This window comes from Vigna unguiculata, chromosome 4 (assembly GCF_004118075.2).
Source record: "Vigna unguiculata cultivar IT97K-499-35 chromosome 4, ASM411807v1, whole genome shotgun sequence".
Lineage (NCBI taxonomy): Eukaryota > Viridiplantae > Streptophyta > Magnoliopsida > Fabales > Fabaceae > Vigna > Vigna unguiculata.
In genome coordinates, this window is record NC_040282.1 from 28,014,416 (window position 1) to 28,027,822 (window position 13,407).

Consider the following 13,407-nt stretch of genomic DNA (forward strand, 5'->3'; position numbering starts at 1 on the left):
GATAAATTTTATCGCTTTGTTGTAGTATCTTAGATATTTCAAGATATTTTAGTGGCATTTGTCCCTTTATAAAGACTTATGCTTCTTCTTATTTTTGTTTCATCGGCAGTGTGTAGTTACACTCATTTTAAACATCATAGTATCTCAACTATGTTGATTGGAATGGTATTTCTATTCATCAGACATGATTTTAATATTCAGTTTGACCAAACACTATTAAGATAGTTACATTATTTCTCTTGAGATAATTTTTGTTCTAGTAAAATTTTGTTATTTGGGTGATTTCTTTTAATTGAATAAAATAATCGTGCTCGGCATGTTGTGATTTATAGTGATTCCTATGTTGAATCTTGGATTTGTTGGATAATTAAAATCTCCATCTATTTCATAATTTTAAAAATTATTGATTATCATGTTAATTATCAATTTACTTGATAATTAAAATTATTAAATATCATGAGTTTTTAACTAATAATTAATGTTTTATATAAAAATACTTATTAAAACAGTTGTAACTTCTATATTTTCGTATTTTTATATTGTACTTTTGTAAGTTGTCTATCTTAACCTTTGTTTATTGTTTTGTTTATATCTTTTTCTGTAGATGTAATTCTATTTTAGCTTCTACGCTTATTTCTAGTTTTTATTATTTCCCCATTTTTACAGTTTTTCTGATTACTTCAGTTTTTTCGATTTTAGTGTAGTTTTTGTTGTGTTTGATTCTAGTTCTTTATTGTTTTCCTTAATTTAATTCAATTCAGCTTAGTTCATATTCTGTAAACTTTATTTTTACATCATCAAACCTTTATAATTATTTTTTTCTCAATTTTAGTATTCAATGGTTTGGTTTGCTGTTTTCAGTATAGCTTTTGTTCCGTTACTTTTTCTAGTTTTAAATTGTTTTCTTTAATTCAATTTCAGCGATTAATTCATATTTCGCAAAGTTTATTCTTACATTTATATTTTTAATCGTATAATCTTTACATTTCCAATCTCGTCTTTATATTTTCAGATTACATAATTCAAATTTTTTGAAAATATATTACGGATTACATAATCCATAATACATTTTTTAATTATACAATCTAGAACGTATTTTCGAAAATACATGTTTAATTATATAATCTAGAATATATTTTTGAATTCCACAACCTAATAATCTAAAATATGGGGATTTTAGAGCTTTCCAACATCCCATGATGGTACATGACGAAGGTAAACAATCAGTTTTAGTCTTAATCTTCATCCGTGCCTGCAGGTTGCTCCCCACTCCTTGAATCGCCAATCTGAAGAAAAATATAATAAAAAATCATCTACCATAAATTTACACTTAGAAAGGTATAAAATGATAAATGGAAATATGATAGGATTTTCAGATCAATGCTAACTTTGGCATTTTCAGATGCATATTCTGCATACACAGAATATGTGATCTCCATTGCATTTAGCACAACATTCTCAGCCAAAGATCTAGGAATCATTTCAAAACTTTCAGAAAATTTTGCTGTAGAATACTGATCCAACCTGCAGAGCCATTGCAAACATTTAGTCCTATAGGAGATTGTGATTTGATTACATTAAATAGAGATATGATATAATATGTTAAGGAAATATCTTTCAAATAATATTTCACGTTATTAGACATTGTTTTGTTTCTTATTATTGTATATTTTCTTCATTATAAATAAGAATATTCATGTGTACACAACACGAAGTTCATTACATTCCTTCTCAACATGGTACCATTCCGTCTTCCATAACCCATTTTGTCATTAATTCTTTCAACAAGTCCATTCCATTAAAATGTCAAAATACCAAATAAGCATCGAAGAAAATAATTGAAAATCCTGAAGCATAGAGACATAATAACTATATGGTGCTTTTGCTAGGTTAAAAACATCTGAGATCAAGATAGATTTTAGAACATGTTGACCTTAACTTTGGAACCACAACATTGAAACAGAAGAAGAGATATCCAGGAAGATAACATGAATATAATAACAATGCATTAGTCGTGAGTGATCCCAAAGGGCTAAAAGTTAATGAAATGCAAATACATAATAATGAGTGCATGTTGAGGCATACGGTATCTAGATGTAGACAATTTAGTAATAATGATAGTACGTTGGTTCGTCATGCCCTAGAACACTACTAAAGAAAGTGCTATCAGAAATTCATGTTACATACCTGCGAATAATGTCAGACAAAGTCACAAGCCATTGCAAAAACAAAAAAAAAAGTAAATTGCACTGAAAACTCAACGCAAATTTCAGAAAATGCAGCGTATCAAAGTATGAATCTAATTATAAGATTGTTATAAAAAAGCAGCAAGAACTAAATAAGTTAACCTCAAGTCATAGCAGTTGTTCCATCTTCTCAACTTGGCTTTGTAGGATGGCCTTTTGTTGATGTTGTAGTCCTCTCTCACTTCATTTTTATTCTAACATTTAAAAACCCAACCACTTAGTTCTTTTCATTAACAACTCCCTCTAAATCCAACTCCATTAATGACTCTGTTAACACTGTCAATGACTCTGTCTTCTTGCTGCTAATCTTCTGGCATACAGAATTGATCTTCATGAAAATGAGGGCAAGATTATGCCGTTTTGTGTTGATTGTTGGTAAACAGGCAGTAAAATGGTCAATGGACTACAGACTGAGGCTCAATGAAGCACATAACCCCAAGGAAAGGAAAAAACGAATCTTTATTTCTAAAATCTGACCAAGTTTTTCCACTAGCTTCACCTTCTGGATACCAATCTGAAATTAAATGGTTACCCACAATGTATTCTTGAAGGTCACTTTCACTTCTATGAGAAAATGAAATATTCAGTTAATTGTTTTCATAGAAATCAAATGCTGATTATTCATTTAACTTGTCCTACAAGAATCAATTGCAATACCTCCAATCTTGTCATATGATCCTCCATTTTGAATATTACTTTTCATCATGGAAGAGAAAGCTCAAGCCTTGTGAGTGGAACCCCCCAAGCATGATAAATGGGTCAAAAGTGCATGCAGTGAAAGCTCACTGCAGATATTTTTCACCTGAAAAGGAGGATACAGAAACATGGTTGCATTACATACTGAAAAGGATAACTACCATAGTGTTGATTCAATACAAGACAGTCTACCAAGGTACTCAATAACCTGGTTCAGATGAAGTAAAGGTGTAGAAATTGTAGGAACACTATTCTAAAAGTATGAAGTCACTTTCTTGTCCTAAAATCTATCCATTATTTCATGTTAGAGTTCTTACCAATGGCATAGGTGACCAATGAAAAATAATCTGCAACACTTGTCATAAATTTTGTTCCCTCCTGCAAGTCTAAGTGGATTCTTGCAATGTAGTGAATCTTCTGCCATCTTACCAGTAGTCTTTACACGAACAAAAACCATCCTTAAAATGATGAAAGCGGTAGGAATCTCTCACTACAATCACTCGATCTGAAATCTTAGAGACATACTTAATCCAATTATGGCAATCACCACAAACACGAAGGTTTTTGAAAACATGGATAGGACTAGAGCTAGACAAACTAAGCAATCCAAAAGCAATTGCAAGTTTCTCACTGTGAATAATTTGTGTTGGGCCCTTCTTCAATCGTTCTACATCATTCAAAAGGCTATTGGTCTGTGGAATGTAGCCCTTTTCAGCTGTCTTTTCACTCAAATCACTGAGATACTCATATATTTTATCAACATGAGGGTGCTTCTGATCACCAGCAAAAAATGCATGAATTGAATTATTAACCTCTATCCAGCTACGACCAGGCTCTTTTTTCACACCTCTATCTTTCATCATTTGCCGTGTTCGATCCCTACAACCCCATTTCCCAGTCACTGCATACATATTTGAAAGTAGAACATAGGTTGCTGAATCTTCAGGTTCCAGTTCTAGAAGATGACTTGCCGCAAACTCTCCAATATCAATATTCTTATGAAGAATACATGCACTTAGAAGGGTCCTCCACACCATTGCATCAGGTTGAATTGGCATCTCCTCAACAAATCTCCTTGCACGGCTTAAAAGACCAGACCGCCCAAGAAGATCAACAACACATGCATAATGTTCAGGTTTTGGCACCAAACCATGAACTTCACTCATTGATTGAAAATAGCTAATTCCTTCATCAGCCAAACCCACATGGCTACATGCTGATAAGACTCCCACGAAGGTGACATGATTTGGCAATACATCAAGCTGCTTCATTTCCTCAAAAAGGCTTAAGGCTTCAAATCCATAACCATGCTGAGAATAACCAGTAAGCATGGCATTCCAAGAAACCTCATTTTTCTCAGGCATTTCAAAAAACTGTCTCTTAGCATCTTCAATGGTACCACATTTTGCATATAGAGTGATCAAAACATTAGAGACTTCAGTTTCTGAATCATAGCCAGTTTTTAAAATCATGGCATGAATCTGCTTCCCTACTTTAATGTTAGCAACATTCGCAGCAGCACTAACTGCAGAGCCAAAAGTGAATGAATTCATTTCTAGTGCAGCTTTATTCATTTCAGAAAATACACTCAATGCATCCTCACAATGTCCACTTTGTGCAAAACCAGATATCAACGAGTTCCATGATATATTATCTTTAGCAAATATTTTATCGAAAGTAAAGTATGCTTGTCGTACTTTCCCACACCTAGCATAAAGACCAACAAGTGCATTACCAACTGAATAATCATCTGAATAACCACAGACACATGCTTGAGCATGAATTTGCTGTCCTTGATTAAGTGCAAGGATACCTGCACATGCACTAATTGCACTTGCAAATCCTATATTATCAGATTGTATCCCTTCATCTTGCATTTCTTTAAAGAGGTTAAGAGCCTCAACAAACTTTTCATGCTGTGCGTACCCAGCAATCATGGCTGTCCAGGAAACAACATCTTTTTCTTTTAATCTTCTAAGAATTTTCAGCGCTGTATACAAATTTCCAAGTTTAGCATACATATCAATAAGCACACTAGAGACATACACATTGAACTGAAAACCAGTTTTCAGGACTTGAGTATGAATTTGTTCTCCTAAATCAAGAGCCTTCAAAGAAGTACAAGTTCTCAAAATACTTGGATAGGTGAATTCATTTGGTACAATACCTTCCATCTGCATCTGTGTAAATATTTTAAATGATTCATTTAGATTGTCTATCTGGCCATAAGCTACGAGCATCACATTCCACAACACAACGTTTTCAGTTTCAGTTGAAAGGAAAAATTCGTGAGCAGTTTTTACATCCGAACATTTTACATAAAGATCAAGCAGTGAGCCTTCCAAGATAATATCTGAAGACATTCCAGCCTTTATAGCATACGAGTGAAATTGCTTTCCTACCAGAAGATCCCCGACGGATGAACAGGCACTCAAAAGACTTGCTACTGTAACACAGTCAGGCTTTAGGCAATCAAGACGCATTCTTTTAAACAAACCTAAAGCTCTGTCACTATATCCTTGTTGAGCCAAGCCTGAAATGAGTGAATTATATGAAACTTCATCCCTCTGCGACATTGCATTAAAAACCTGCTCAGCAGATATGAAGTTCCCCAAACGTGAATATAATGTCACAAGGGCATTGCAAACATAGGTTTCAGAAGAGAATCCCTGCTTGAGAACAAGGCTATGGAGCTGCTCTCCAAGCTTAAATAGCTTTATTTTATTACAGGCGCTTAGAACGCTTGAAAATATGTAAGGGGTAGGATAGACTCCCAGTTTGTGCATCTGACAAAATCGAAGAATCGCCTCTTCTTCACACCCACTCTGCGATAAGCCCGATATCACAGCTACCCAAGAAACACTGTCCCGCTTCTGTAAACCGTCAAAAACCTTCTTAGCCGAATTCAAAAACCCATTTTTAAAATATAAATCCATCAGAGGATTAGATACCGACAAACTATTTTCATAACCATGAGATATAGTCGTTGCATGTATCTGTTCCACATAGTTGAAAGGAACATCACCACCTCCACAAGCCCTCAAAACCCCAGCATAAGTTCTCTCATCAGGCTTTACATTTTCCCTCACCATTTGCCTAAACAAACCAAGAACATGACCCGTCATCTTCCCAGCAACAAAGCTATGCAGAACCTTATTCCAACAAGACAAGGGTCTAACAGGCATTTCATCAAACGTCTTGATTGTGCCATCCAAATCACCAAGGGCAATGTACAAGTCCATAAGATGTTCACACAAAACCACTTCTGCACAAAATCCCATCTTCAGAATCTTGGCATGAAGCTTCCAACCATTAGTTAACGACCCAGAACTCAAACACCCGTCTAAAAGCCACAAATAGGTCTGGCAATTCGCACGAACCCCGCGTTCTTCCATGAGGTGCAGGAAATCAATTCCATTTGCATCCCCGTCGTCGCTGCTGTAGTTATAGCTCAATGCTGTGTTGCTGAAAGCAACAAAACTCAAATTTTGACACCGTAACTGCACAGAGAAAAGAGAAAAAAACTACTTTTTCAGCACAAGAACTGTGAGGATAACCAAGTAGCTTCGGATTTAGTATCACCTTGTAATCTTTGGAAAAGGGTTTGGGAAAATTTTGATGTAAGAATTTGCAATTACGTGAAAAAGAATAGGACTTGGGGCATAGGAAGAAGAAGGGACGCAGGGAAATGGGAGAAGTAAGCATAGAGGGTAGAGTTGGTTTAACATCAATGGGATGAGTATGAACAAAATTGTATATATATGGTTCTAGCGAAACCAAGCTCACTCCTCTGCATCAAGTCTTCAACAACAGTAGTAGTAAGCTACAAACTCGCTTGAGCGAAGCGCGATAAGGCTAACTACAAACCTTCTTCACTTCACTAGTTTCTATGGTTCTCCAAACACAAAATTGATTTTCCCAGAACATAATATCAGAAATATGTTATATTTTTTATTTTCCATCTTGCATATACTCAAGCAATTGCCCCTTAACAAGTAGGCTGTCATTAATCAATAATATCAAAAAGTTTTATCATTCACACTTTTTTTCTCTGCATTACTTTTTTAGTTTTTTTAAATATATATTCTAATAATATTTATATACTTTTAATTAATAATCGAGAATAAATTAAAATAATTATTATATTTACATATTAAATTATTTTATAATAATTAATAATTAGAACGTTAGTATTAATTAATTAAATTACAAAACTATTGCATACTAGTATTCTTCAAGTAATATAATATAGAAAAAATAATATCCTACTTTTTATTTTATATTTAAAAAAGGCTAACAATTATCTGTCTCATCCTATTTTAGATCTGTAAAACTTTGGTAGATTAATGGGTAGGTATGTGGATCATGACCCACTTTGTCATTCCTATGCAATAGTATGACTTGGACCGATTATTTCATTTTAGTTTCAACCAAGTAAAGCATCTTTTAGATGGATAAATTATTGACATTGGAAAAGATTAAGAATCAAATTACATATATTTGTTAGGCATTTCCAATTTACAACACAAAGCCTTTATCCATCAAGAATGGTAATATTTCTGTAATTGGTTTCTTTACAAAATTGGATATAATTTCAGATGAACTTCAAAGTTTTCAGCTCAATCTGATTTTTTTTCTTGCTTACCACAATATCCTTGGTGCTTTCCTATGTTTTGCATACGAGTAACACATCCTTAATGGTGGTGTTCTTGGAAATCCCAAAATTGAACCGAAAGGCACATTAATCAATGTAACAAGTTCTAATCTTCCCTCATTGGCAATTTGTGGCAAATCTAGTAAGATTAAAAGCATTTGTATGAAAACACGTAAAACATACAAGGGGATGGTTTAATTGTGTATAAAAGCTTTTTTCAATATTTTGAAATATTAGTTCATGATGAACACAATTAGATAATGTTTCAAATTAATAGACTTACTCTCAAAATGTTTTTGCAAGATTAGCATCTAATTAAGATAGCCAAACATAATTTTAAGTGAATAAACTCATTGTTAAGATGTATGTTCAATTCTAGTTCAACATACTTTCCTTCTTTAAAGTAGGATGATAAATCAACAACATGCAATATAGTAAGGTTTGAGAGTAAAGAAATATTTACAATTGATGTTTTTATATTAGTTTGTTTGTAAACTAAGTTTATATTTAGTTCTTAATCAACTTGATCAATTTTTACTATGCAAACTATCGCTATAAATACAAAGCGAGTATTCTTTAGAAATCAAGCTCTCTTAGTTGAAACTAAGTATTATTTGAACCATAGTAGCTCCTGGTTAGAATTGAGTATTTTTTGGAATGTAGTCACTCCTGGATAAGACTAGTATTGTTTGGAACACTATATACATCGGTTTGCTTGTAAACTAAGATTGTATTTAGTTCTTAATCAACTTGATCAATTTTTTACTATGCAAACTATCATTACAAATACAAAGCGAGTAATTTTTAGACCTCAACCTCTCTCGGCAAAACTAAATATTATTTGGACCATAGTGGCGGTAAGACCTGAAAAATTTAAATAATTAAATAAATAATTATTTAATAAATGCGGGTAGTGGAAACCTTTATGACATTTAATGTTGGGGTTCATGATGTGGAGTAGTACTAGCTCAAGTGGTTGAGAGTACTTAGTTATGTGAGAGGACTTGGGTTCAGAGTCTTGTGTATGTTATTTGTATGTTATTTTAATAGTTTATTATTTTTAATGATATGCTTGATCATGATGAGAGACTGAATGGCAACAATTATGGATTCATAAATTTGGAGAAATAAGGTAATAGAAGGCTAGCTATATACTTAAGCATACCAACCTGAGTTGGATCAATGAGGATGGTGTGAGGAGGATTGGGCATGACAGAGTTTGGCAAGAATCATCCATTCCTTTTTCAAAGACGACGAGCTGCCCACCTTCATTACCTAAGATGAAGAATTCTCACCTATGCTACGAGTTTGCGGTCAAGCGCATCTGAGATCCCTCGTCAATAGACATGAACCGGGCGAGTCCGAAATTGTGTTTAACGAGTGAGAGGAAGAGCTGAATTGAGGAAGAGCAAAGGAAGCCATTGGTGATCAAGGAAGAAACTCTAAAGTCATCAAGTTTGAGTAAGGAGTACCAGGTTAGGGGAGTTAAACCTCTTAAATACATGTTGTAATTTAATTACACGTTGTATGAATTGTATGTGAAGCCTTTGATTCTTATAAATTCTGCAATTTTGTTCGCGTTTCTGGAATTTTCCAGAAATTGCCCGGTGGCATTGAAGACCCGTCAGGCGATACATGTGATTTGTACTAGATTTCTGTTAAGAACCGCCTGGTGGTGAAGAGTTACCGCTAGGCTATGTGTGTTGATGTTATGTTCATAAAAATGTTGTTTTTCATATTTTCGCGGAGCAAGTATCGTCGGGCGCTGGTTTTGTACCGCTAGGCGCCAGATTTCATGACATTTGGGCGCTGGGCGCCACATATTTTTCTAGTATGCGCAGTTTTCGTAAAATTATGTTTCCCGATTCATTAACCATCCAATTTATGTGAAATTTTGACATGAAATTCACAACATGTTGTTCTTCACTTTGAACGGTGGAGATTTGCATTGGATGTCTACAGATGGAGATATACGTCACTCATAATTGGTTGAATGATTAAGTGTGCTTTAGTGCTAGTATAACCTTGATTTTTTAATGTATATATATAAATATATAAATGTGTGATTGATGAGTATGTTTTTGGTAGTGCTTGCTGAGCCATGTTGAATATATAAATCTATATATGTTAGCTCGAATGTTTGATGTTATAAGTGTGTGAAAAAGGTCACTATTGATGATATCGCTATGACTGAGTGTTGAATTATCATGACGGTTTTGGGCAAGTATGGAAACATGATAATCCTACTTTAAATGTAATGGAATTGCGGGGGCATGTGGAATAAGTATATAGTTTTGATTGTGGCTTATGTGGTGTTTGTGAATTGTATACATGCAAAAGGTTGGGAAAATGAGAAGTAGAAGATAACATGGGTTGGACTGATCTATGATTGTTTTAAGGAGCATGAGTTGTGTCTGTTGTTTTATAGTGGTTCCATGAAAATGTGTGCTGGTTGGCGAAATATATGTTTTAATGTGTGATACTTGTGTACATGTATGTTAAAGCCATCTAAATTGAGATTGTGCATGTGAGTCATGTTGATTTCTGAAAGCCTATATTCTGGATTGTGGATATGCATAATTATAAGAGTAGGATTGATTTTACTCTATTTGGGTGTTAAAACCAGTAAAGTTTCGCTACTGGTATAGCGCCTAGCGGCACATGGGAGGCTGCTAGGCGATTGGACAATCAGGGATATCCTTGGAACGTGTGGCGCCTGGCGGTAAGGAGTGACCTGCAAGGCGATAGCCTTAAAAATAGTGGGTCAGGATCTGACTGGCGCTTGGAGGTGAGAGGTGCCCGCTAGGCGGTCTACGTTGTGATTTCGCCTACCGGTGCTTGGGCAGCGCCAAACGATAGCACAGAGAGCAATGTGCTTTTTGGTTTGCGTTTTGCGTGTTTGTGATATGGGACTTGGACCAGGAGATGCTTATTGTGTCATGAGCGGGTAGGTTCATGGTTGGTGGTGAACATGTGATAATATGAACAAGGAGGTTCAAATTATGAGGCTCTCGTGTGAGGATACGAGCAGGGAGGTTCGTATGTTTCGTGCTCACACTTGAGGACTGTTGCAAGCGGGGAGGGTTGTAGTTGTTGGATCATATGTGTTAGATTACAAGCGGGGAGGTTTGTAGAGTTGGATTACGAGCGGGGAGGTTCGTAGAGGCAAGGCCACGAGCGTATATCCTGGGTCCATGGTCAAGTAATTGCTTGGTGATTTGGATATGCATGGTCTACAAGGCTTTGGGTGAAACCTTAAGGATGAACTTTGTTGTAGCATTCCTTGAGTTGTGGCTCAGAATGATATCCCTTGAGTTGTGGCTCAGAATGATATCCCTTGAGTTATGGCTTGAATATTGGGTAAATACGTGGCATTCCTTGAGTTGTGGCTCAAGTTTGCGAGGGTTGCCGGTGTGAGTGTGCGAGTTGCGGCTCATACGGATGGGTCCAGATAGATTGCCCTCATCAGTATTTGGCTGACGAGTTTGGTAGTCTTGAGACATTACGAACTATGTTTGTATTGGGAAGTCCATTTGGTGTTATGAAGTGTGGTCCGTAACAGGTTTCCCGCACGTGTTCTACAAGTTGTGGCTTATAGGTGGAGGCAGCAAAGGGTATCTTGAGATTATCATCTAAAGATGTAGAACATGGATAACATGATGGTTGCCATGTGGTATGGAATCAAAGGATAAAGTTCCTTTGATGGGTGCATGCATATATAGTTGAATTATTTATATGTTTATCTGTTAGCTCACCCTATCTGCTTATGTTTGGCAATAATCGTGTAATTCGTTACACGGAAGCATATGATATTGCAGGTGGTGCTGATGAGGCATAGATTCGAAGAGGGCTAGCTTTGGAAAAGATTTTACTTGAGTTTTATCATTATTGTTTTTATAAAATTTGTAAACAGTGTTTTATTGAGTTATGAGCTTGGATATTGTATTAGGTTTTATAAATTATGGATTTTTGGAAAATTTCTGATTTAATAAATGTTTTAAAATTTCCCGCATTTTAGGGAAATAAAGTATAATAAATGAGATTTTCGTCATATTTCTTAAATTTATTATTTAAATTAGTAATATCCAACCAGAATGTTACAGTGGCTCATGATTAGAATTGAGTATTATTTTAGAATGCATTCACTCCTATATTATTATACCTCAATTCTAGTTCAACACATTTTCCTTCTTTAAAGTATGATGATAAATCAACAACGTGTAATATAGTAGGGTTTGAGAGTAAAGAAATATTTACAATTGATGTTTTCACATTAAGTTTGTTTGTAAACTAAGCTTATATTTAGTTCTTAATCAACTTGATCAATTTTCACTATGCAAACTATCGCTACAAATGCAAAGTGAGTATTCTTTAGACTTCATGCTCTCTCGATTAAAACTAAGTATTATTTGGACCATAGTGACTCCTAGTTAGAATTCAATGTGTTTTGGAATGTAGTCTGGATCAGAGTAGTATTGTTTGGAACACTATATTGTTTTTACATTAGTTTGTCTGTAATGTAAGGTTGTATTTAGTTCTTAATCAACTTCATCAATTTTCACTATGCAAAGTACCATTACAAATACAAAGCGAGTAATTTTTAGACCTCAAGTTCTCTCGGCTAAAACTAAGAATTATTTGGACCATAGTGGCTCCTGATTAGAATTGAGTATTATTTTGGAATGCATTCACTCTTGGATAAGACTAGTATTGTTTGGAACATTGTAAGACCTCTAAAATTATCATAACTGGGAAAAATAAATAAACGAGATGACAATTAATTATTTTAAAATGATTTATTTAAAAATTTATAAGAAGAAATAATGGTTTATTATTATTTTTGTTTAAAATATTTTCTAAGATACAAAAACAAAAAGGTATATATATATATATATATATATATATATATATATATATATATATATATATATATATATATTTCGTGGTTATTGGCAAGATAACATCAAATCTCTTAAGTTTATCTAGGTTTTAAGGGCGGGAGTGAACCATATAAATATACATAATAAACGAGTGAGTGAGTATTAAGCTTGGTGAGAAAGAATGTGACATAGGAAGAAGCTTTGAAGGTTTACATACTAAATTCAAGTAAGGGAAGCTAGCATTTTGTTTACTTACTTATATGTATGTGTTTTGAATTTAAGAATAGTGATGTTATGAAATTTGATGGGTATTTTCAATTTGCTGTTTAAAGTTATGAGAAGGAGATTTTATGAAATTGCAAGAGTATTTGGGTGCAGGGGTTCAAAAGGTGTGTTCTGTAAAGGTGAGCATGGTTATTTATTTGTGAATGTATGTTTGTGAGTTGTTCTACCATAGTCGGGGAGGTTGCCATTACGAGGGTGATGTGTTCCACTTTTGGTTAAGGAGGTTGCACTTTGAGGACGTTTTATTCCACCATAGTCAGGGAGACTACCCTGTAAGGGAGATGTGTTCCACTTTTGGTCGGAGAGATTGCCCTTTGAAGGTGTTTTGTTCCACCATAGCTAGGGAAGTTGCCCTATTAGGGTGATGTGTTTCATCATAGCTAGGGAGGTTGCCCTTTATGGGCATTGCTTCTGCATCTGAGTGAAAATATTTTATTTATTTATTTATTTATTTGTTTTATTGGTTTTATAAAGGAAAGGATTATTCGAAAAGTTTTAATTTGTTTTCAAAAAGTCCTTGAACTTTAACCAAATTGTGAGCTTTGTTTTTAAGAAAATGTGTTGGCTTTGCTATCTTAGATTACCCTTCCATTTTATGTGTGTTTTTCTCTAATTTTTACTACAATGATTATGTAATGTATTTTAT

At 34.4% G+C, this 13,407-nt stretch overlaps 1 protein-coding gene across 4 annotated transcripts; it reads right to left on the reverse strand.

Annotated features, from left to right (window-relative positions):
* Positions 1-999: 999 nt before the first annotated feature.
* On the reverse strand, positions 1,000-6,856 carry LOC114181100 (pentatricopeptide repeat-containing protein At4g13650). Of its 4 annotated transcripts, none has more exons than XR_003603750.1 (6): positions 6,525-6,856; positions 3,260-6,442; positions 2,904-3,048; positions 2,349-2,760; positions 1,389-1,524; positions 1,000-1,286 (listed from the first exon to the last, which is right to left on the reverse strand). XR_003603750.1 is itself a non-coding variant. In XM_028067446.1 (2 exons), exons 1-2 carry the CDS (start codon positions 6,645-6,647, stop codon positions 3,368-3,370), a joined length of 3,198 nt encoding a protein of 1,065 aa, XP_027923247.1. In that variant the 5' UTR covers positions 6,648-6,856; the 3' UTR covers positions 3,258-3,367. The 4 variants fall into 4 exon arrangements, 1 of the variants encoding a protein (XP_027923247.1); XR_003603751.1 differs by having other exon boundaries at positions 2,349-2,810; XR_003603749.1 differs by having other exon boundaries at positions 2,349-3,048.
* Positions 6,857-13,407: the final 6,551 nt, after the last annotated feature.

Bases quoted from the DNA above. Each gene is read 5' to 3' on its own strand.
- LOC114181100 (XM_028067446.1), bottom strand. From the start codon at position 6,647: ATGCTTACTTCTCCCATTTCCCTGCGTCCCTTCTTCTTCCTATGCCCC. The intron at 6,443-6,524 runs GTGATACTAAAT...TTCTCTGTGCAG, and splicing joins CCTTTTCCAAAGATTACAAG to TTACGGTGTCAAAATTTGAG.